Source organism: Leptopilina heterotoma, unplaced genomic scaffold (genome assembly GCF_015476425.1).
Source record: "Leptopilina heterotoma isolate Lh14 unplaced genomic scaffold, ASM1547642v1 Lhet_81, whole genome shotgun sequence".
NCBI lineage: Eukaryota > Metazoa > Arthropoda > Insecta > Hymenoptera > Figitidae > Leptopilina > Leptopilina heterotoma.
Window position 1 is genome coordinate 2,507,133 of NW_025111185.1, and position 24,827 is coordinate 2,531,959.

Sequence of the window (24,827 nt, forward strand, 5' to 3'; positions counted from 1 at the left end):
TTCAATATTTTCAATTCTATATTTCCGAAAATTTTAATTCATAATTTTTAAAATTTTTTTATTAAAATTATAAAGAAAACAATCGATTTAAAAATTTTTGACTGCAAATTTTGTAAGTAATCGATTTCTAAAAAATTATAGAAAAAATCTTCAAATAAAAGTTTGAAAATGAAAATTGATGGAAATTAACCTCAAGAAATTATTTTAAAATTAACTTTCAAAATTTAATTCTAAGAATATTTTTATTTTTAATTACAAATTTACAAAATTTAAATATTTACGAAAAATAATTAAAATTTCTTGAAAATACTATTTTTTAAGGATTGTTATTAAAATTTTAGAAAAAAGAATCATTTTTAAAATTTCGAAATGCAAATTTTGAAAGTAATTGAATTCTCAAAAATAATAAAAATTTATCAAACGAAAATTTGAAAATAAAAATATTGGAAATTTGCTTCACGAAATTATTAGCTTTTAAAAATTAATTCTTAGAATTCTGTCATTATAATTTTTTCAAATTCAAATTATTTTCAATATTTTCAATAAAAATTTTTTTAGAAAAATTTAAATATCTACAAAAAATTATGAAATATGTTTTTAAAGTCAAATTGTTTAGTTTAGAATTTGGTTTATTTACTTTAGAATTGTCATCAAAATTTTAGAAAAAACTATGATTGTTATCACATTTTTTTCAAATTTTGAAAAATAATTGAATTTTGAATAATTTTAAATAAACAATAATAAGTAAATAAATAAATACTTGTAATAGATTCATAAATCGCGAATAATCATTGATTCACAGAAAATCAGTAAATTTGTATTTTTCAAAAACTTCTAAAAAAAAAAAAAAAGAATTGCAGTTTTTTTAATAATGATAAAAAGATTGTTAATAATTCATTTAAAAAATCATTTTATTAATGAATTATAGTTAATAAAATGCGTATATATATAATTTTTCTTTTACCTTTTTACCGTGAGCAAACATTTTTAGTTTGTAATATATGGAAGTTTCACGGGCTACATCAAGAAGTTAAAAGTGATTAATAAATATTTTTCTTATAAATTTCATGAGTCTTCTTCCCAAACTGTTTCTGTGAGAATTGCTATATTATCCAAACCTCTCATTGGCGCGTATTCCAGATTCCACATTAAATTTGTGAAAATTACTAAAACAAAAAAAGGATTAATAGTAATATTAAAAAAATTGTCTATTATTAAAATCCTATTTTATTAGTAATCGCATATTATTATTAAAATAATCGTATCGATAATTATTTTTACAAAAAAATACAAAAAAATTACGAAACAAAATTGATTATTGTAAAATAATTTCATTATTTTTTAAAATTAATAATTTAATTACTGCAATTATTAATTTGATTTAATTTAAATAAATTGGAGCCTTATAAAATATAATTATTATAAAGTAATTTGAATACTATTTTATTGATTTATAATAATTTTACTAATAATAAAAAATTATTGATTAGGAAAAGGATTTATTTTTTAATTTTTTGAAATATAAACGTGTAAAATATTTTTTTGTTTATGAATGAGTAAAATTTTCTTTCTCTACTATAGAGGCAATACTTACACATTTCGCCTTGATGTAAATCGGCAATGAGTTCGGGACATGAACTATTACAGGGATTAATTGGCGTTAGCCTAAGCTGTGTTGCTCCTCTTAATTGAGCGAGGGCAATTAATCCCGAGTCAAGTTCAACTTTTTTGTAATTGGGACTATTGTAATCTGATGACATGAGGACCCAATTGAAGTGCGCTGGAGAGACGGTACTCGATAGAAAGTACGGTCGTTGATAATACTTCCGGAGAACTTTAACTGCATTTATGTCACAATTTTGCCAATGAACGAACCATTTTGCAACGCCTGGTGAATGAACTCTTCGTAGAAATGCTGCCAAATCTGATGAGCCTGTTCTCAGATTCGATGTCAATGAACATGGCACTGTCTCCATTAAACGTTCATTTTCCAGGTAGAGCTTCGGAAAATTTAAAGAATATAAACAATTAACATAAAAACAAAATGTAGAAAAAATTTTTCTTTTTTGGAATTTTAATTCTTTTCTCTTTTAGAATTTCAATGCTTTTCTTTTTTTTAGGATTTTAATTCTTTTCTTTTTTTAAGATTTTAATTTTTTTTATGCTTTGTTTTTATAAATTTTAATGATTTATTTCTGAATTTTCTCTTCGTAGAACGTTTGGAATAAATTTCAATAACTAAAAATTGATCATTAAAATTTAATTGTGAGATGGACTATTTTCAGAAATCGAATATTGTTTGAAATAAAATTTATAATTACGTTTGTAATATTGTCGAACCAAAAATAATCCGTATTCATGACATGCCAGGAACTCATGGCATCTGTTATGATTGCAGGTGCATCACGATTTAAATAATTGTCAACTAAATTACGATATCTCACGTCTGATAAACGATCAATGTTCTCCAATGCTTCGCAGGTCTAAAAAAAAAGAAAAATTATCTATTAACTAATTAATTAAATTATTTATTAAAATTCTATTAATAATATTTTAATATTAATTAAAAAAATATTTAACGAAATAAAATAATTACAAAGAAATAATAAATAGGAAGAATAAATTATACTATCAAGAAATTTTTAACTTAATTTAAAATAGAAAGAAACAATATTTACCACGCAATCTTCTTCAGTTACTGTATAATCGTTGTAAAATGGATTATTGATCATGCAATTTTCGTAATAAAGCGGCTGCCAATTCCAAATTGGTAAAACTTTGATTAAAAGGAGTCTGCTGACTGCGGTAAAATGCGTTCCAAGAAAATCCATTTGCGCAATTAAACAAGCCAGTGTACCAATAATAACTAAAAGTACAGTTGCCCGGAAAAATAATTGCAACCAAGATTTTCTCATTGCCGCCACCAATGGTTGACAAATAATGTCCATTTCATCTTCAGTGAAACCGGCCTGTTGACAATATCTGCAAATTTGAATAAAAAATCAAACAATTACATTTTCCCTCTAAAAGAAAAATTTTCCTTCAAATTTTACATTTCTATTAAAACTTATTTTTTTCTGCAATTAAAATTCTGGAGAAACTTCTGAAACTGATTACATTTCCTTCTTGAACAATTGACGTGACGAAAATCGAATTTTTAAAAATAAATATTACTAGTTGTTAAATGAATAAAATTACAATGATAAAGAACTAGCAAATTTTCACTTAGTGAATTAAATTATTTTCAGTAAAATTTTAATAAACTTTCAAGAAAGGATTAAATTATTTAAAAAAAATTTATTAGAAAACTTTTCGAAAGAATTTAATTATTTTCTAAAATTCTTCGTAACAATTCAATTACTTTCATAAATAGTAAAATTATTCTTCACAAAAATTAAATTCTTTTTTTAAATAAACTTCTTCTCAGAAATTCAATTATTTTCAATACAATTTTACAGGGTTGTCACAAAAAATTAATTTTCTTTTTCCCTGACTTTTCCCTGATTTCCAGACCAAATTTTGACTTTTTCCCTGACCCAAAAGAATATTCTGATTCTCTAATTGAAACCTTTTGAAATTCAATAACTTTTAAGAACAGGGCCGGCGGAACCTATATGGAGACTATGGAGCACTCCATACTCTGCCGTGGATAGAGTATGGAATTCCATAGACTAAAATCATGACACATTTTATTAATAAATATATTTTTCCAAGAAAAATTATTGAAAATAAGTTGTAGGATTCACAAATAAAGATAAATTGTTTTTGTAATGTAATATTGAATAAATTATATCAGTCAACTAAATAATTTAAGTTTTTAATTTTACCTTCCCCCCCCCCCCCGGTCATCAGTTATAAGAGCCATTGAACTCCATAGTCTAAAAAATTTAGTTCCGCCGGCCCTGTTTAAGAATCTCTATCTTCATGTTTTATAATAATTTAAATTTCTAAAAAAGTTTCAAAAAAAAGAATTAAATTATTTACAAAATTTTTAATAAAATCCTTCGTAAGAATTCAATTATTTTTATAAGTATAATACAATTTTTTACATCAATTCAATTATTTATAAAGATGTAATAAAATTCATTGTAAGAATTCAATTATTATCATAAATAATAAAATTTTTTATAGTATTTAAATTATTTTTATTACAATTTCAAATAAATTCCTCAAAAAATGGAATTATTTTCAAAAATTTTTTGCAAGAATTCAATTACATTTCACAAATAATGAAATTCTTCGCTGAAATTCAAATATTTTCAAAATCTACTATTTTAATAGAATTTCTCAAAAGAATTCAATTAATTTCATAAATAATAAAATTCTTCACTGGATTTCAATTATTTAAAAGAAATGTAATAAATATCGTTGCAAGAATTCAATTGTTTTCCTAAATAATAAAATTCTTCACAGGATTTCAATTATTTAAAAAAAATCTTATAAAATTCGTTGCAAGACTTCAATTCTTTTCCTAAATAATAAAATTCTTCTCAGGATTTCAATTAATTAATTTAATTAATTTAAAAAATTTTATTAAAATTCTTCGAAAAAAAGAAATGAACAATTATCAATTATTTTAAATTTTTTATCTGAAATTCATTTTTAAAAGAATTTCTATTAGAGAATTCAATTATTTAAATACAAAAATAAAAAAATTATGGAATAAATAAATTTTTTTCAAAATTGAATTCTCATAAAGAATTTTATCAACAAATTTTTAAATAATCGAATTTTTTCGACAATTTTTAATAAAATTTACCAGAAGAATTACATTTTTCGAGGAATTCGGTTAAAATTGTATTAAAAATAATTGAAATTTCTACTATGAGTTTTATTATTCAAAAAAATAATTGAATCTTTGTAAAATAGTTGAATTCCTGTGAAATGTTTATTATTTATAAAAATAATTAAATTTTGGAGAAGACTTTTATTATTTCTAAAGATAATTGAAATTTTGAAAAATTTTTGATCAAAATTGAATTTTTGCAAACATTTGTAACTTCTCTCAAATACAATTTTTTTAAAGTGTTTTTAACTAAAATTCTTCTATAAACCCATGATTTTTAATAATTAATTAAATATATATTAAAAAATAAAATAAAACTATTTATGAATCCTGCAAATTTAATTTTTTCCAGTACTTGAATAAAAATCCCTGACTTCTCCCTGATTTCCCTGACATGTGGCAACTCTGTTTTAGTAAAATTTCTCGAAAGGATGAAATTATTATTTTTATAAATAATAAATTTCTTCGTAAGAATTATTTTCATAAGAATTTTTATAAAATTTCTCCAAAGAATTTAATTTTTTTTAACTGTAATAAAATTCTGTAAAAAAAATCAATTATTTCCAAAAAATTTGCGTAAAATTCAATAATCAAATTTTTAATTACAATTATATTAACATACACGATTATTTAAAAAAGTTGAAAGAAATTCTTTGTAAAATTTATTGATTTTCATCATTTTTAATTTAAATTATTAAAAAGACTAGATTATTTTCAAAGAACTTGAAAGAAATTCTTCAACAGAATTTAATTATTGACGAAAAATCTATTAAAATAGTTTAAAAGAATTTAATTTTCTCTCAATAATTTTAATAAAATTTAATAATTAACCCCTTAACAGTCCATGGCCCATATATGGCCACGAAAAGTCGTGCCACCTTTGCGTCTGTGGCCATATATGGCCATCTCAAAAAAAAAATACTAAACATGATTTGATTTTAGTAGCGAAGTACATACTACTGTTTTTGGGGTCGCTGAATCCGAATCTGAAGTCAGATTTAAAAAATTCAAAATGGCGGACCCAAAATGTTGACTTCGAAAAATAAAAAAATTTCAAATTCGCTTTAAACTCGTTACTTGGGGGGTTTTCGGGGTCTCTGATTACAAATATGATGTCAGATTTTTAAAATTCAAAATGGCGGATCCAATATGGCGGATAATTTCAAGATTGATGCGATTCGATTAAAATTCGTTTCTCGGGGGTTTTTGGGGTCGCTGAATTTGAATTTGATGTTCGTTTTACAAAATTCAAAATGTTGGATCCAATATGGCGGATAATTTCAAAATTTATGCGTTTTGATCGAAATTCCGTTCCCGGGGTTTTTTGGGGTCGCTGAATTCGAATTTGATGTTCGTTTTTCTAAATGCTAAATTTTGGATTCAATATGTCGATCAAATTTTTTGAATGTTGACAAATTTGTCTAAAATGTTTACTCAGGGGTTTTTGAGGTAACTTCATATTTTTTTCGCATCAATCTTGAAATCATCCGCCATATTGGATCCGCCATTTTGAATTTTGAAAATCTGACATCATATTTGTAATTAGAGACCCCGAAAACCCCCGAGTAACGAGTTTTAAGGGAATCTGAAAAAAAATTTTTTTTTGAAGTCGACATTTTGGGTCCGCCATTTTGAATTTTTTAAATCTGACTTCAGATTTGGATTCAGCGACCTCGAAAACCCCCGAGAAATGAATTTCCCTTAAAACGCTTTAATTTTAAAATTATCCACCATATTTGGTCGCCATATTGGATCCGCCATTTTGAATTTTCAAAAATTAACCTCAAATTCGAATTCAGCGACCCCAAAAACCTTATATATGATTAAATCATATTTTTTTGTAAACTTTTTTTTCGGACCGTTTTTGGACCACAAGCGATTTTCAACTAGACTGCGAAGGGGTTAAATTATTAATTACAATTATTAAGCAACACGATTATTTTAAAAGCTTGAAAGAAATTTTTAATAAAATTCAATTACTTTCATCATTTTCAGTATTATAATTATTAAAAAAAATTCCATTATTTTCAAAAACTGCAAAGAAATTCTTGAAGCAAATTAAATTTTTTTCAAAGAGTAAATTTAAATTTAAAATAAAAGTCGTTGCAAGAATTCAATTATTTTTAATACAATTTTAATAAAATTTCTCGAAAGAATTTAATTATCTTCAATACAATTTTAATGAAATTTTTTGAAAGAATTCAATTATTTTCAATAAATTAATTTTAAAATTCAAAACATTTGAAAAGAAAAATTGTTTTAAAAATTAGGAAACAAAGAATTATTAAACAAAAAAAAAAGTAAAAAAGAAAATAAAAAAGAAATGAAAAATGCAATAAAAAATAATGAATAATAAAGGGAAAATAAAATAAAAAATAAATAAATAATTAAAAAAAAGTAAAAAATGATAGAATTGATTTATGAAAAAAAAAATGAATTGAGTTAAAGAAATGAAGAGAATTAAATTAAAAATTTCATTTGTTTTGGAAAATTTTAAGAGCTGGTAGAAAATAGAAATACCTATAAAAAGAATTAAGCTCATCATCAATAAGTTTCAACTTCTCCGAGTGAGTCATCTCGTGTGGTTCTTTCACATAGGCTTTCCGGGGGGGCTTGACACACTTATTTCCAGACATTCTGAAGGGGCTCTATTTCCCTTCTTGTAAATATTGTTGGATTTCAGTCAGATTTTTTTTATCAATCGCTCCTACAGACTAATAATGATACAAGTACTCCAACAGCTGCCTCGTTTATTTTTGTACATGCGTATATGGGGGTGGTTTTCTCCTGCGATATTGATTCATCTTCATCATCCCCATCCGCGGGACCTTTAAAATATAAAATATAAATATTTATATTAAATTTAATTATATTTATTTATATTTTTAAAATATAAATTCCATTTAATTATCGAACTAAAAAATCAATATTAATAGTAATAATAAAAATAATAATTTTAATAATAATAATAACAGCAATCTTGTTAATATTTTAATTAAAAGAAAATGAAATAAATAATACTAAAAAGAATAATAATATTAACAATAATAACCATGTAACAGTTGAGAAATCTAAAAATACAAAAAAATCGTTTCCAACAATAAAAAAAATTAAAGTAGTAACAATAATAACGATAATAATAATATTAAAAATAATAAATAATAAAATGGTAACAATGATAATAATAATAATAATAATAATAATAATAATAATAATAATAATAATAATAATAATAATAATAATAATAATAATAATAATAATAATAATAATAAATAAAAAATAGTAACGATAATTAATAGAAAGAAAAAAATTACTCATGTTCTATTTCAACACTTAATTGATAATAAAACAATTTTCGCGAATTTTAATTTCTTAATCTAACTTTTTGAAATTTTTAATAATAATTTTAAATAATAATATTTACTCTAATCTTTACTATTATTTTTTTGTTTGTTGTAATTTTTACTCGCAAGAGAAAATAAAGATAATAAATGAATGAAAAAAAAACAAGAAACAAATAAGAGAAATAAATAAAAAAAATATATTAATAAAGAATAATTTTTTTCAACGAAATAAATAATATTAAACACGGAAATTATGAGGAAATAATTTGATGACGTAAGATACTGGATTTTATTTTTTACTCACGTGTATATTAATATCTTTAAATACGTTTTCGTCATATTTGACCCAGTTTCTTTAAACACTTGCGGTAATTAATTCACACTTATAAATATCATTTAAGACGAGAAAGGGGTCCATTAATATTTTTCCATTAAATTCCAAACAGGGAACCTGCGAAAAGAAAAGAATAATAAATTAAAATTTACAAAGAGAAAAAATTTTCTGAAAAAAATATAGAAAAAAAATTTTCCTTTTATAATTTTTGCAAATATTTAAATAGAGTAAAAATTAAAAAATTTATTAGAAAAAAATATGTTGGGAAATATAATGTAGATGGAAAAAAATGGTTTAAACAGAATATACGTTCCCGCTTCTCGAAAGTGATACAAACCGGTTGAAAGTAAGTTCCCTATAGTTAAAGACTTTTTACAACAAGAGATTGGTCTTTCGTTTTTAGTCATCGACTTAAATTCCAATCCATTTTACTTTTCAGAATTATCTTGAACCAATTGTAAATTGTCAAAATCAGTTATACTGCTTACAATTGGTTGACTATTATTATTATCCCACGTACACTATAGTTAAATAAAAAAAAATATTTCAGGAAAATTTGTTTAAAAACTTATGCCAAAGTATTTTTGTTAATTTTATTTATTATGGAACACCTAATTAAAATTTTCCAAAAATTCAAATTTTCGAAAAGAAAAGAAAATTAGGAGAATTATTTTTTGTAAGGGAGAAAATAAGAAAAAAATGTTTTTACGATTTAATTCCGTCTACTGTACTTTAATGAAAGAGAAATTATACTACAGTTTGTGTGCAAGTGTTTTTATGTGTGAATGGTAGTAGTGTTGTAAAAAATAGATTATTCTCCTTATTTATTATTAAATCGGTCAAAGTCAATTAGGTCTTATCTTCCACATATTTTACTTTTACGTAAATTTCTATTAAAAAATAAGTTAAATAAAAATCATTATGCAGAGTTTAAAAGTATTGGGTAAACATATTTTTCGTTTTTTATCAATAAATAATATTATTTTAATAATAATATTATTTAAAAAAAATTTTTTTAAATTAATTTTTAGGAGTCTGTAAGGCGGCCCTTAAATTTCAACGTGGAATCGCTTCTATTAGTTCTCTACCAGAAACACATCAAATTCTTCAAAAAACATGCAGGTATTTTTATTGTACTTAATTTTTTTGAAAAACATTTTTTTATTCCATTTCTTCTTTCTGAGAGATTTAATTCACTACTTTAAATATATTATGTAATTAATATTGCCATGTATTTTTATGCAACTTTTTTTGGGTAATTTTTATGTTTTAATTTTACTTTTTTTTAACTATTTTTATTTTTTATTTTATATTTACTCTATTTTTTATTTTACCATTTTTATTTTTTATTCTATTCTATTTTATTTCATTTTATTTTGTTTTACTAGTAGGGTAGAGTGGGGTAAAAAAGCCATGGTGTAAAAAAGCCATTTGAGTTTTATTTAAAAACTATTAAGCCGATTTATCAGCTGTTTAGAATATAAATACTATTAGGTAATACGCAACTTTTGAATCTAATTTGAATGTTGTACTTAGATTAATATTGTTTTTATTGTAATTTTAATTTTTTGTTGCTTTTTTGAAAACATTTTGGTGAACTTTTAAAACATATTACAATCTGATTAAGTGAACGAATAATAAAAGTAAATGTTTGTACATAAGGAGAAAAGTATACCGAAAACGTATACAATGTTAATTTTTGGAAATTGAACTGAATTAACAATTTATTTTTGCTTTTTTTAATAACTGGTCTTGGGTGTAAAAAAGCCAGGGCAAAAAATCCATTGAATATTTTGTGAAATTCACTTGTTTTCTATTTAAACTAACCTTCTTATTTTACAAAATTTCTCGTGTTTATTTAATGAAATAAATTAAACACGGCAAAAAAGTAGTTCAAAGTGCATTTAAAAAAAAAACAACGAATAAACGGTTGCAACGAAATATGTTATCTGTGGTGAAACTTAAAGAGAACTTCTAAAAAAGGTACGAAAAATTGGCAGTGCAAATCGAAAACAGGTAAACATAATATAATTTTCAATTTTGCATGCCAAAAACTCTTTCATAATTATTAAAATATTTTTCAAATAAGAATATTTATCATATAAATAAAGGAAAACTATAAAAATACCTAAATTGATAACATGTTTTGCTAAAATCGTAGGGTGGCTTTTTCACCCCACCAGGTGGTGCAAAAAAGCCACTTACAGTGCTTTCGTAAAACTCTTATAACTTAGTCCTTTCATGAGATAAAAAATATTTCCGTCAAGAATTTTCAAGCTTAATAACTAAACTTTCAATAACAATTGGAAATTTGAGAAAAAAATTTTAAATACAGATTTTACAGCATCAAAAGTAAAAATGTGGCTTTTTTACCCCACTCTACCCTACTTCTTTTATTTATGAAAAATAAAAGAAACTTTTACTTTTTTTTATGAAAAATAGTAGAAATCGTAGAAATAGAAAATAGAAAATAATAAAATAGTAAAATACAAAATAATAATATGGTAAAATAATAAAAAATAAAATAAAAAATAGTAATTTATTTATTTATAAATTCCCAGGCTTGAATGAGAATTGGAAAAATTTAAATGACTATTTAGCTGAAAACTTTTTTGTGAATATCACTTTTCTTGTTCTTCGAAAAAATTACCTTTATTTCTTTTGAAGAATTTAAAATTAGCAGTCTGTGGTAGATTCAAAGGTTGAATATTTACATACTCGTCATTGATAATTTTAATAAAAGTTTATATTAAACACCTAGCGACGACCCTGTGTCCAAAAGAACTTTTCTCTGCGAAGGAAAAAAAATTGTTTTTCCAACTTTAATAAATATTTAATAATTTATTAGCAGAAGAGACTATATTCTTGCCAGCAACCTAAAAAAAGACACATATTTATTTAATTACCTAATTATTACTTTTCTGTACTCATTAGATAATAGAATTTATTCCGAATAGTAAATTTACTTATTACGATTAGTTTATTTTTCTCATCTAGTTTTTTTAAATATTTTTTTTTAGTTTTCTACTTATTTTTTATTTTTCGCTTTATTTTTTTCCTTAGTTTTTATTTTTCTCTGTAATTTTTTTTCTCTTGGTTTTTATTTTTTCCTTAGTTTTTATTTTTTTCTTTAATTTTTATTTTTCTCCCTTGATTTTCAGGAGTTTCGCGGAGGAAGAATTGAAGCCAATCGCGGCGAAAATCGACAAAGAGCACAAATTTCCAGCGGAGCAAATAAATCAAATGATAGATCTCGGCTTTATAGGAGTGAGTCAACCTGAATCACTCGGTGGAAGTGGATTGGATTATTTGGCTTATGCAATTGTTATGGAGGAAATAGCGAGAGGCTGTGCGAGTACAGCAGTTATAATGAGTGTAATGAATACACTTTTTATGGGACCAATAGAAAAATTTGGTACCAAAGAGCAAAAGGAAAAGTATATTGCCGGATTTTTGAAAGAGAAAAAACTCGGTTGCTTTGCATTGAGTGAACCGGGTAATGGTTCGGATGCTGGTGCAGCGTCAACTGTGGCGAAATTAGAGGGAAAAAATTATATTATCAATGGAACAAAGGCATGGATTACGAATGGTTATGAGGCGAATGGTGTTGTTCTATTTGCAACGACTGATAAAACAATGAAACACAAAGGTATCAGTGCATTTATTGCCGATAAGCCGACGAAGGGTTTGTCTCTAGGTAAAAAAGAAGATAAACTGGGAATTCGTGGAAGTAGTACGTGTTCGTTGATTTTTGAAGATTGTCCCGTTCCGGTTGAGAATATGCTCGGTGAACCTGGTATGGGATTCAAAATTGCGATGATGACTTTAGGTAAGAGAACCAAAACAAAAAAAAATTCTTCTTTTAACAAAAAAAAAAATTTTTATCAAAAAAATTCTTCTTTTAAAAAAATTCAATTTTTACCAAAGAAAAAAAATTCCTTTTTTGCCAAACAACAAAAATTCTCCTAAGAAATTCTTTTTTTACCAAACAACAAAAATTCTCCTAAAAAAATTCTTTCTTTACCAAACAAAAAAAATAGCTTTTTCTAAAAACCTTTTTTAAAATTATTTTACAATAAAAAAAGGTGGTAATTTGCTAACTATACAAAATATGAAACCAAATTAACAAAAATTAGGCTGTTTATCACAAAATCAGGCCTCCGAAGGACTTTAAGGTGCAAAAAAATGCGCTGTAGTCGATTAAAGATACAAAAAAGTTAAAAAAGTAAATTTTTATATTCAATTTTGTCACAAGAGTTAAATTTCATATTTCTCTGACGTTTTGATTTCTAAATTCAATTATTCAAAACTTGGATAATTTTCTTAAATACCAATTTTTATTATTTTCTCCTTTTTTTTAAAAAAAAACTTTTTTTCTAAATCAATTATTATTATTTTCAGTAATTTTCTAAATGTTCTTCGAGAATTTAATTATTTAAATACAAAAATTCGATTTTTTACAATAATTGTAACTAAAGATTTGCAATTCTTCACTTTTGTTTACAAAAAAGTTATGCAAGTGAATTATTGAAAATATATTGCGGAAAATATTGAAAATAATTGATTTTTAAAAAACTATAATATAAAGAAATGATTAAATTAATTTTTTAAAAATATTTGCAAATAATTTTGGAGAGAAAATAGATTTTTCAAAATTATATATATATGTTACGGTCAATGTCCGGAATCGGGCAATGTCGACAATGCCCGGGCATTGTCGACATTGCCCAAAATCACTGGGCATTGTCGACAATGCCCATACATTTTCAATAATATTCAGCAAAGTGTGTTAATGCCCGGGCAATGACGACAGTGCCCGGGCATTGTTGACATTGCCCATTCATTTTTGGGCAATGTTGTTTACATTAAGGATTAAATTAATTATACTATTAAAATCAGACTTTTAAAGTATTAAATCATTGGTAAAAATGGCCAGTGACAACGTGAGTGATATTTTTTTGTTAATAGAGCATTAATATTGGGGTTATTTATTAGTTCTAAGTTTTATAATTTATTTAAAAAAATTCAAAACATTACATTTTATAACCATATAGTTAATAATTTAACGATTTAAAATTTATAACATTAAATTATTGGAATAAATTAATAAATTGACTGAAATATTTGAAACTGCAATAATTGGTACATGTCTTTTCACAAAATGGGACAATTAGAGTAAGCGTTTACAAATTGGTACTCTAACATTTTTCCATAAAAACACAATATTTTACTATATTTTGACAATAAAACTTCATTTAAAGTTATATTTGCTTTAAAAATTGATAATGGTAATTATAAACAAATTATTGTAAACAAATAAAAACTATTCTCTATATTTATATTATTATTCGTGAGAGCAATTATTACAAAATGTGAGACTCAATCTATTGTAAACGAAATAATATTACAATTTACGAGACATTTTATTTATAACTAGTCGGTACATTTCGATTAAAATGAATTTAAATTAAATTAAAAAATTAATTATTGACATTGCCCAAACTGGACCGGGCATTGTCGACATTGCCCGAAAAAACTTCATAATATAAATTATTTCGGACATTGACCGAAATTGATGGTCATTGTCGACAATGCCCAGTGGTTGTGGGCAATGTCGATAATGCCCGGGCATTGTCAGACATTGCCCGATTCCGGACATTGACCGTAACAATTTTGTTAAATAAATATTCAAATGCTTCTTATTTATTTTTCTGCAGGAGTTAAAATTTTTTAAATTTCCAATTTAAACCTAAAATTTAATTCTTTTTTAAAAATTTTAATTGTAAACCTTCTAAAATTTAATTATTTTCAACATTTTTTTAACTAAATTTCTATTCTAAATAATTCTGTATAATAATAATAATTCTAAATAAATTATTTTTTATAATATTCTGAAAATTCTTCTAGAATTCAATTGTTTAAAAAACAAAAATCCAATATTTTATAATTGTAACTGTAACTCTTCACGATTTTGTTTTTGACAAAAATCGTTAAGTTGAATTATTGAAAATATGTTTAATTTTCTGAGAATTTAATTATTTGCTAAATTTGTATTAAAAATCGTCAAAATTTGATTTTCGAAAATTTTACTGAATCAGGGTGGCCACTTTTTTTGTAAAAAAAAATTCACGGTCATTTCCCGGTCCATTCCCGGTCATAAATTATTTTTCCCGGTCATAAATAATAACTCTGAAAATAAATTATTCAATGAAAGATTGAAAAAATTTCCTGATTTTTAGACAAAACTTTGACTTTTTCCTAAAACCTAAAAATATTTTAGTTTACTCTAAAAATAATTTTGAACTTAAATAGATTTTTTGAAATAAATATTTAATTATTATCCATTATTTTTCCATATAGTAGGTACTCAAATTTCAAAAAAAAATTCAAATTTCAAATCCTTTAAATTTGAATAATTTTTAAGAATTGCTACTGTAACTTATTAAAAATTATTTTCAAAATTTCAATTCAATTATATTCTAGAAATAACTAAAATATTTCTAAAATCCACTTGTTTACAAGACAATTTCATGAAATTTTGAATAATTTGAAAATTTTTCAATTAAATATTACATATTTTAAAAACATACACTACCGTCGGGAATTATCGGTACGGCTGCACACGCTCGGCCCAAAAACATACCAATCTTTAAGGCACGATTTTTTTGTAAATACAAATGTCAGAAAATTAAAAAATATACCATTCGAAAGATTATTAAATTCTACGATTAATGGTACATAACTGAAAATTTTAATAATTTATACAAAGATTGCAGCAATTGACAAATTTGACAAAAAAATTTTAAAAATACAATTTTTTTGGAAATTTTTTCAACCCCTGCACATTTTTCAAAAATTGCAGAAAAAATTTGAAACTTGTATAGGTGTGATCATTCAAGTCGCATCTTTAATTTAAGACCAAAAGAATTCAAAAATCTTAATCGGTTAGTGAGATATCATTATAAATGGACGAGCATTTTCAGCCAAAAACCGTTCAAAATCGACTAATTAAATTAAATCGTGATTTAAAGATTGGTATGTTTTTGGGCCGTGCGTGTGCAGCCGTACCGATAATTCCCGACGGTAGTGTAACTAATTTGAAAAAATGTGAATAAAAATATTTTAAAGACTAAATTATTCAGAATTATTAATTAAAATCTTTTAAAATTCAACTTTTCTAAAACTTCAATTTGAAATTTTTTAAAATTCAATCTATAATAATATTAGTAATATTAATTTAACATTCTAAAAAATCGAAAAATTTGCTTATGAATAATTGTAAAAAAACTAATTGATATTAATGAAAAATACGGGTTTTTAAAATTTATTTTCTAAGAAAAGAAATTTTATTTATTTTTATTTACTTTATTTATTATTCAAAAATTCTTTTTTATAAATTTCGTATCACTTTTGTTCTAATTAGTTCAAATTTTTAATAATTCTTATTTGTTTTGTTATAATATTAATTGCAAAAAAATTTTTAAATTGATTTATTTTTCATTATTTTATAGGATGTGAAATTTTTTCTCTTTGAATTTTTTTTGACAAATTTAATTAAAATTATATTATGTTTAATTATTGTTAGAAATAGAAAGAATTTAAAATTAAATTTAATATTTTCTTTTTCTAAGTCTGTTATGTTGGACAACAAAATTCATAATTTTCTTATAAATTCTAGAAATTGAATATTTTTATAGTACTTTTTATAAAATTCTCTGACAAAATATAAATAGATTTTATAGAAGATCATTCAATCTTTTTTAATGAATAAATATTTCTATTTTTTCTCACAAAGTAATGTGTGTTTTTAAAAAAAAATTCCAAAATCCCGGTCAAGATCAAAATTCACTGTCATTTCCCGGTTTTTCCCTGTCCAAAAAAATTCACTGTCATTTCCCGGTTTTCCCGGTTTCCCGGTCCAGCGGCCACCCTGTGAATACTTACAAATTTATTTATTATAAAAAAAATTATTCAACAATAATTTTTAAAAGATTTGACTAATTATTAAAATTAAAATAAAAAGTTAATATTAAAATCATTATAAAAATCGAAATAAGTTGCATTATCTATAAAGTGTCAATTTATTGCAATACTTAGAAGAAAATAAGAAAAAGTCGCATTTTTTGAAAATAAGCCGAAAAAGTCGGCTTTTTTTGAAAATAGTGGGAAAAAATCCCAAAAATTATCCGAGGCTTGCAAAATAATTAAAAGAAAAAAACTATTTTCATCGTTCTGATTTTTTTCTAATCTGTTGAAAATGAACTAAACTGATAATTAAATTACAGCCAATTTTTAGTTTCCAATTAAAAACAAAAATTGTTTAATTCTCCTCAAGTAAAAATAAAATAGAGAAAACATTACCGAAATTGAAAATTCTTTTTCCAAATTTTTTTTCTCTCAGACGCGGGAAGAATTGGAATTGCCGGCCAGGCATTGGGAGTAGCTCAAGCTTCTTTGGACTGTGCAATGGAATATGCATCAAAGCGAATGGCCTTTGGAAAACCAATTATGAAACTTCAAGTGATTCAACAGAAATTGGCGGACATGGCTTTGAAACTTGAGAGTGCGAGACTTCTTACATGGAGAGCGGCCTATCTGAAAGACAATAATCAATCATTCACCAAGGTTATTTCCAGAATTACATTTATAATTACCTTACATTGTTTTTAAAAAAAAATTTTTTCTTAATTTCTATCTTCTTCTTCTTCTACTTCTACTTCTAATTCTTCCAATTCTTCCAATTCTAATCTTCTTGCAAATTTTCGAATTCTTCACTACTTCTTCTAAATTTAATTCTAATTCAAAAAAATCTTCGAATTTCTTCTAAAATTGGAAAAAACTTCTTTTTCTTCATTCGACAGGAAGCGGCAATGGCTAAACTCGCAGCCTCCGAGGCAGCAACATTCTGCTCACATCAATGCATTCAAGTTCTTGGAGGAATGGGCTACGTGAGTGATATGCCCGCTGAACGTCACTATCGAGATGCGAGAATAACAGAAATCTATGAAGGAACTTCTGAAATACAGAGACTTGTTATCGCTGCAAACCTAATGAAAGAATACAATTTAAGTTAATTTTTTTAAATATAAATCAAAGATAAAGATAATTTTAATTCGTAAGATCGGAATATTTTAAAAATCTACTGAAAAGAATATTTTTCTACATTTAAATCGGACTATTTTTTATATATATAAAGAGACAAAGAAATAAATTTTATATGTTATTATCTTAGAGTTTTATTAGCTTCATCACCTCGAAAATCTTAATATATATGTATATCTATTATCATATATATACATATACAATTTTTTTTTACACATATATATATTTACATATATATATATACGTGAATATTGTGGGAAATTCACTATTCAGCCCTTTGGCAGCGCTACAGGATAGCGACATCATTTTTTAGCCATCCTGTTCAATATGAGGAACAACTAATCGTAATTTCTATTTTTTTTCCATAATTTTAAAACATAGTTTCATAGTTTGTTATACAATGAAATTCATTTGGCTAGTTTTTTTTTTAAATCTAAAAATTGTAGTTTAGGAAACTTTAAGAATTTTGAACTATATAAAGCAGATTTATTTTTTTTGAAATTTATGTAAAGAACGCGCACGTCTTCACTTTGTGCAATTGAAGAAGTTAATTAGACAAAAATGAATTTGAAAAATTGGATTTCATTGTATGACTCAATTATATACAGTAGTGCATTATTTTTAAGTCATTCACTCATTAAAAAAAAAAAAATTGAAATCGCATTCTTTTTACTTTACAACGAGTAATCAAAATCGTAAATCAGAATTTCAAGATTTTTTTAACTTTTTATTTATTAGAATAAGTAGATTGAAAATCTATGACAAGATTCTTTTGTTATTGAAAACACACTATTTAAGGTAACTTCAACTTCTATCTTTATTTGACAAGTTTCAAATGCAAAAGAAATTGTTTTTTTGGGCGAAATAAATTAAAATGTAAAAATAAGGCTGCGCTAAAAAAAACTGTTATAAGTTTTTCCTAGTAAACATATAATCACAAGGACCACAAGGATCGCAAGGGCACTGTATTTCTCTTAAAATTGATATTAATTAAACCCTCTAAATGTCTGTAAACACAATTGCACAAACGGTGTTTTTTTTATACTTCAAGCAGATAAATAATTTTTTTTTCCATTTTCTCCTATGAGATAAAAATAAGTGCATCATTGACTGCTTGGTTTTCATTAATTTTATAACCTACAATTATTATTTAATTATTATTATAATTACTATTATTATACCTTAAACACTTCCAGAATTGAAACAGTAGCTTGTTTTCATTAAATTTAAAATCACAACTATTTCATAAAACTTCTTTCTGAATTTGCCATTTGAAAACATTCATTCGTTTAAATCACTTATGCGTCTTGCAGCGCGAGCATGTTTCATCTGCTTGTTTAACAAACGTTAATAGATATATTATTATCATTCAACTACTAGACTATCAATAAATTATTAATAATCAAATATCTATACTGAATTTTTTTTTTTTAAAATGTCGAAGAGACTTTGCTTTATCGTTTAAGAGCTAAAGCCATTCGGCGCCTCATTATTTTTTTTTTTCATTTCGTGTTAATGTTTTGTTAACGTTACTATTTGACTTTTACGTACATTTATCTAAAAAACGTTTGACAAGGTAAATAAATTAAAATTGTAAGTAATACAGCAGATACTGAATCTAGACAGATATAGTCTGAAAAAATTTGTTTCCAATCGAAGTGGATTAGAAATAGCATTGAATTTATGTACGTGTGTATTATTATTATTTTCTTTTTTTATTATTTGTGTTTTTCTTTTTTTAGAACGAAATTGGTTTAACCTTATTAAGCAAGACCTATCAAAGGCTCAATCGTCGGCGCGCATACCTCGAACTTCCCCTTGATGTCGTTGCTGTAAATAAATTTCGAATAATTAGATATATTTTTCTCTTATTTTTACGACTTCAGACGACAGTCTCTGTTCTTTTCAATTTAATGCTTTCAATTTAAAAAAAAAGAATGATAAAAAAAGACGAATATATTGTTCCTTTTCTCGTAAAGAAAGTGTTGTATTTTATTGCCGATGGTCATGAGTGATAGACGATACTTTTTCTAAAGAAAACCATTTAAGATTACTTTTTTATTATTTGAGAAAATTTTCTAGGGCTCGTCTTCCAGGCGCGCTTTAGAATAGAATAATTTTTTAAACCAATAAAAAATTTTACTATGGACATAAATTTAGAAAAATTCAAAATTAAACAGAAAATTGAAATAATAAACTAATTTTATTATTTTTTCAAATTAATTAATAAATAATTAAACCAAAATTGTTTTCAATTAAAAATATTTCTTTTATAATTCTAAAATAATTAAATTCTTGTAAAGAAATTTATCCAAATTTTTAAAATTAATTAAATTACTTGCGAAAAATTTAATTAAAATCTTTAAAATCATGTTAATGTTTAAAAGAAATTAAATTAAAATGATATTACAAATAAGTCAATTCATATATTTTTTACCAAAATTTTTCAAAATAATTGAATTTCTGCGAAGAATTTGATTATTTAGAAAAAGAATTAAATTTTTACAAAATGAAATTTTTTTCTTATATATGAATTTTATTTAAATTCTTTAAAATAATAGAATTTTAGCAAAGAATTTTATTAAAATTCCTGCAAAGAATTACATTAATTATGAGAATAATTCAATTCTCATAAGTAATTTTATAAAAATTTTTCAAAATAATTGAATTTTTGCGAAGAATTTTATTAAAATGCTTTAAAAAAATTAAATTCCTGTGAAAAATTTTCTAATAAAATCTTGCTAAGAATTTTCGAGGAACTTAATTAAAATTGTATTGAAAATACTATAATTTTCATGAAGAAATAAATTATTTCAAAGTATTTAATTTAATTATTTTCTCAGAAAGAATTCTAATAAAACTTTTTGAAATAATAAAATTTTTGTAAAGAATTTTAATAAAATTCTTTCAAATAATTAAATTGCTGCAAAGAATTATATTAATCATGAAAATAATTCAATTCTCGTTAATAATTTTATCAAAATTTTTCAAGAAATAAGAAAAATTGCAATTAAATTTTGAAAAATGAAAATTTCCATAGCAATTTATTTTCTGCGAAGAATTTTATTAAAAATCCTGTAAAAAATTTTATAAATCTAGAAAATAATTAAAATCTTGCTAAGAATTTTATTAAAAATTTTCGAAAATAATTGAATTTTTTTGAGGAATTTAATTAAAATTGTATTAAAAATATTTCAAATTTTTTTAATTCTTTATGAAAATTGAAATATTTTTAATACAAAAAAACCGAGAGATAAAATCATTATTATATTATTATTTTTAATACTAATTTTAATTAAATTTCTTAAAAATATTTAATTACTTATTTTCAAAAATTTTAATAAAATTATATTGAAAATATTTCAATTTTCATGAAAAATTAAAAAAAATTTTCTGAAAAATAATTGAATTTTTGCTAAGAATTTTATCAAATTTCTTAAAAAATAATTGAATTCCTTAAAAAAATTAAAGTTTGTGGAAACAATAAATAATTACAATTAATCACTAAATTAGTTAATAATTGAATTTTAAAAATTTTTGAATCTGAAATTATTCAAAAATTGAAATTAATATTTGAAAGTGGATTTTTTTCAGATGTTTTTCAGAGACTGTCACTTGATTAAATTTTTTTCAAATAGCTTTTAATACGTAATAATTGTTTTAAATTCTCTTTGCTTCCTCGTAGAGGAAGAATTTTATTAATGTTTGTTTTAAATTCTTTAAAATATTCTTTTAAAATATAAAATTACGGAAAAAGTGAATATAATTAAAAAAAATGTTTACCCTGTCTAATTCCTCTTTAGTTTTATCTTCAATTGATCTAATATCCTCCATTGTGAGACCGTGCCAGCGATCTATCCAACAAAATACCTGCCTATGGAAATTGGTAAATAAGCGCCTTTCCGATTTTTGAATGAAATTTTCAACTCTCGTCTGAAAACCGAACCATTTAAATTCACACGTGACGAGTTTGTAACACGTCATCACTGGCGTTACATTATTTTTCCATTCCTTAGTATTAAGAGGCCCTCGTCCCGTTTTTTGTGATTTGAATTTCGTTGGATCCTCATCCTCCTTATAATCTGCACTGGCAACTGTGTCGTGCGCTATATCTATATACACTATTTCTCTAACCTTGAGTTTATCGGGAGGTAGTTCGTGTACCTGTTTTTTTACAACAAAAGAAAAGAGCATTTTAACATTAGAGAAAATATTTCGTCAATCTTTATTATCGACAAAATTCAATTATTATTTATTAATTTGAAAATAATGACAATTTATTGAAAATATTGAAAAATTGTGTAAAAATTCGTCTTGATTTATTTATTTATAAAAATGGAGTAAATATGAATTTATATTATCAAAACTTTTTCTTTGGGAAAATGGGAAATTTATTGGAAAGCATATAGAATACTGGAGGCATTGTAGCTTTTGTGTTCAGATGCAAATCGTTCAAGGTTGACTAACTTCAATGCCTTTAACTTTTTTTTTTCTAAATAAATCTAAACATTCAATAAAATTAAAATGATTCAATTTGCATTAAAAAACTGACTTTATTTTATTATCTTAATTATAACCAAAGTCAGACAAAAAAGTTTAAATATTAAATATTTGAAAGCGAATAATAACTTTTATTTAAATACGAAATGCAACAACTTTTACGAGATTAAGCGAAATTAAACATAATTTTCTCAATTGCTCCTAATTAATATTCTTTATATTTGTAACTTACATTTTGTTGGTTTCCAGTGTCGGCAATGTGGAATGATTCAATCATAATGACAAAATTATCTTTCATATAACCTGGATTCTGAAAAGAGAGACAGTTTCCTTCAGTTTAAATTTAATACATAATATAATAGAAATTTATTATTAATTTAAAATATACTAAATTAAAATTGAAGTAGAATTAAATGAAAATTGAAATGGAATTAAATAAAAATTGCAGTAGAATTAAACTATGAATAAATTAGAATTCAACAGTGATTAAATTAAAATTAGGTTATAATTAAATTAAAATTAAGTTAAAGTTAAATTATAATCAAGTTAAAATGTATTTTAATTAAAATTAAATGAAATAGTATTTTTGTATTTGTATTTCTATTCAATTTCAAAAATTAAGAAATAAGTTTACTTTGTCGATATTCTAAAAATAAATCTTACGAATTACTTACTGTAATAACAGTTTTACAATATGGATAGGCATTCCATGCTTCCTCGTGTATTTCGAAAGAATTTTTCGGAAGTAGGAGTCGAATAAAGGCAGGCACTTTGCTCGCTAAATGATAAATCTTGTAAGTATATTGACCTGATGAATATTTTCCCCCTAATAAAGGATAATCCGTAAATGGTTCATTTTTAAGGACTTCAATTCCTTCTCCACCGCCTGTATTATTTTTACTAGCTTCCGCTACAGAATATAACTGAGCAACTTGATACTGCAACATAAGGATAAAAATATTAACACACTATTGATTTTTATATATAATTACAAATTTCAAATCTAATTATATTCGAATCATCGAACAGAATTAAAATTGAAGAATCTTTCTCGAATTTGATTTCTTGCAAATTTTTACACTTTTTAAGGAAAATTTAAATTTCACATTGACCCTATTGATTTTAATTGGCATCGAAATGCAAGTCCTTTCATCCTGGAACATCAATTATTTGATACATCCATAAATAGAATCTCCAAACACTTCTAAAATTGAATTACAATTTTGAAAGGAGCTGCATTCAAAGCTACCTCTACTATTATCAATTGAAAATTGTCTTTATAATTTGTATTTGCGTCACGTGTTCCTTGACTTATTTGATATCAAACATGACTCATGCAGGCTATGCTAATTTTTGAAAAAAGACGAAAAGATTTTTTCTTGATAAGATACACAATGAAAATAGATTATATTTTTTTTTTGTCCAAGGAAATTATTTTCAAATGATGCATTTAAAGGAAACTAAAGTGACAATTAATAGACCAGAGTTTAGAGTTAACTTAGTATTTAGATGAATTGCATCTCCCAAGAATCGTGTGATATCAAATAAATTGTCAAGAATATTTTTTGCATGATAAGTCAATTCGAATGATGAGGAATTAAAAAATAATTATAATGCCATTTGGACAACTCACCTCTTCAACGGTAAGGGGCAGGGTGACACGGCTGAAACAGAGAATTGAGAAAAAAATAAGTGTGCCAAATAGTCAATAGGTAAAACATAATTTCAATAGGGTAATTGCGTGACCTTGAATCAGATTCCTTTTTTAATAAAATTGCACCAAAATTCAAAGTGTAAAGGAAATTTATGACAAACTCCAAGATAGTGTGTTAAAGAATGGGACACGTATACGCATTGATTGGAGGAAACTAACAAGGAAATTTAATCTTTTCTTTTTTTAGGGAAAAAGCAAAATTGAGTTTCTTTTAATGCTGAAATCCCCCTCTTTTTGTGATGGACGAGGGTTGAGGCCAACCCCCTCCCCTCACTACTAACACCACCCATCGTTAAAGATTAGTTATACTATACACTTCTTTGATTTAGCCTTAAAATTTCGACAAACTATCGTTTATTGACTAATTGAAAGGTGATTAATAATTGTGCTTAATGAATAACTTACAATTCTTTGATGAGCATCTTAATCAGAGGAGCACATGGACTGGCGTGTTTTAAGTTCGTTAGGGATATACCACCCTCACTTTCGCAAAACTCTTCACTATCTACACACTCTCGTCCGACACGAACTGTAGTGCCACGGCTGCTTGCTTTGCTGCTTCAAACGTACATCATCTCCCCTCTCTTTTTAGCGCATGACATTCTCCCTACTGAACAGGCTGAAAAGCTAAAAATCTCTAGGGATTTTGGAAATTCCATTGCCTACTACCTACTATATACTATTTTTGTACTTTTTTAAAAGAAAAACCAATTTTCTCAATTTTCTGTAGTTCTGAAAATTTATCAATAAATTTGAATTTAAATTAAAACTATACATAAGATCGATTTACCGATCGTAAATTCTTAGAGCAAAAAAAACAATCAATAATGATTTTATAGGTTAGATAACGTTATCCATAATTATGAATAATCGATTATTATTGACTTTCAAGATTCTTTAATTTGATTAAATATGCCTTTGTTTGTATCGTTTGTATCGTTTGTATTTCCTGCAATGATTAATTTTTTTAATTTCTACATTAAATAACAATCATAGATATATTTATATACTAAGATATTTATGGGGTATTTAAATAAACCGACGGCG

The 24,827-nt window shown here is 24.4% G+C and overlaps 3 protein-coding genes across 3 annotated transcripts; 1 reads left to right on the plus strand and 2 right to left on the minus strand.

Moving 5' to 3' along the window:
- Positions 1-893: 893 nt before the first annotated feature.
- On the minus strand, positions 894-8,571 carry LOC122511150. The gene is made up of 6 exons (XM_043626216.1): positions 8,435-8,571; positions 7,307-7,614; positions 2,679-2,982; positions 2,322-2,483; positions 1,595-2,000; positions 894-1,166 (listed from the first exon to the last, which is right to left on the minus strand). The coding sequence occupies exons 2-6, from the start codon at positions 7,420-7,422 to the stop codon at positions 1,066-1,068; spliced, it is 1,089 nt and encodes a 362-aa protein (XP_043482151.1). The 5' UTR covers positions 7,423-7,614; positions 8,435-8,571; the 3' UTR covers positions 894-1,065.
- Positions 8,572-9,152: 581 nt separating this feature from the next.
- LOC122511148 (short-chain specific acyl-CoA dehydrogenase, mitochondrial) lies at positions 9,153-18,683 on the plus strand. Its single transcript, XM_043626215.1, has 5 exons — positions 9,153-9,407; positions 9,496-9,586; positions 11,626-12,293; positions 16,866-17,089; positions 17,326-18,683. The coding sequence occupies exons 1-5, from the start codon at positions 9,386-9,388 to the stop codon at positions 17,536-17,538; spliced, it is 1,218 nt and encodes a 405-aa protein (XP_043482150.1). The 5' UTR covers positions 9,153-9,385; the 3' UTR covers positions 17,539-18,683.
- LOC122511151 (phosphatidylinositol transfer protein alpha isoform) lies at positions 18,359-24,343 on the minus strand. The gene is made up of 6 exons (XM_043626217.1): positions 24,186-24,343; positions 23,700-23,730; positions 22,741-23,004; positions 22,299-22,376; positions 21,350-21,730; positions 18,359-19,396 (listed from the first exon to the last, which is right to left on the minus strand). The coding sequence occupies exons 1-6, from the start codon at positions 24,200-24,202 to the stop codon at positions 19,352-19,354; spliced, it is 816 nt and encodes a 271-aa protein (XP_043482152.1). The 5' UTR covers positions 24,203-24,343; the 3' UTR covers positions 18,359-19,351.
- Positions 24,344-24,827: the final 484 nt, after the last annotated feature.

Coding starts and splice junctions, on each gene's coding strand:
- LOC122511150 (XM_043626216.1), bottom strand. CDS start 7,422: ATGTCTGGAAATAAGTGTGTCAAGCCCCCCCGGAAAGCCTATGTGAAA. Junction 2,983..7,306: donor GAGCTTAATTCTTTTTATAG/GTATTTCTATTT, acceptor TCAAATTTGCAG/ATATTGTCAACAGGCCGGTT. Junction 2,484..2,678: donor TAACTGAAGAAGATTGCGTG/GTAAATATTGTT, acceptor CTTTTTTTTTAG/ACCTGCGAAGCATTGGAGAA.
- LOC122511148 (XM_043626215.1), top strand. CDS start 9,386: ATGCAGAGTTTAAAAGTATTGG. Junction 9,587..11,625: donor ATTCTTCAAAAAACATGCAG/GTATTTTTATTG, acceptor CTTGATTTTCAG/GAGTTTCGCGGAGGAAGAAT. Junction 17,090..17,325: donor ATAATCAATCATTCACCAAG/GTTATTTCCAGA, acceptor TTCATTCGACAG/GAAGCGGCAATGGCTAAACT.
- LOC122511151 (XM_043626217.1), bottom strand. Junction 23,005..23,699: donor TGCCCCTTACCGTTGAAGAG/GTGAGTTGTCCA, acceptor CTTATGTTGCAG/TATCAAGTTGCTCAGTTATA. Junction 19,397..21,349: donor CTAAAGAGGAATTAGACAGG/GTAAACATTTTT, acceptor ATTTATTTACAG/CAACGACATCAAGGGGAAGT.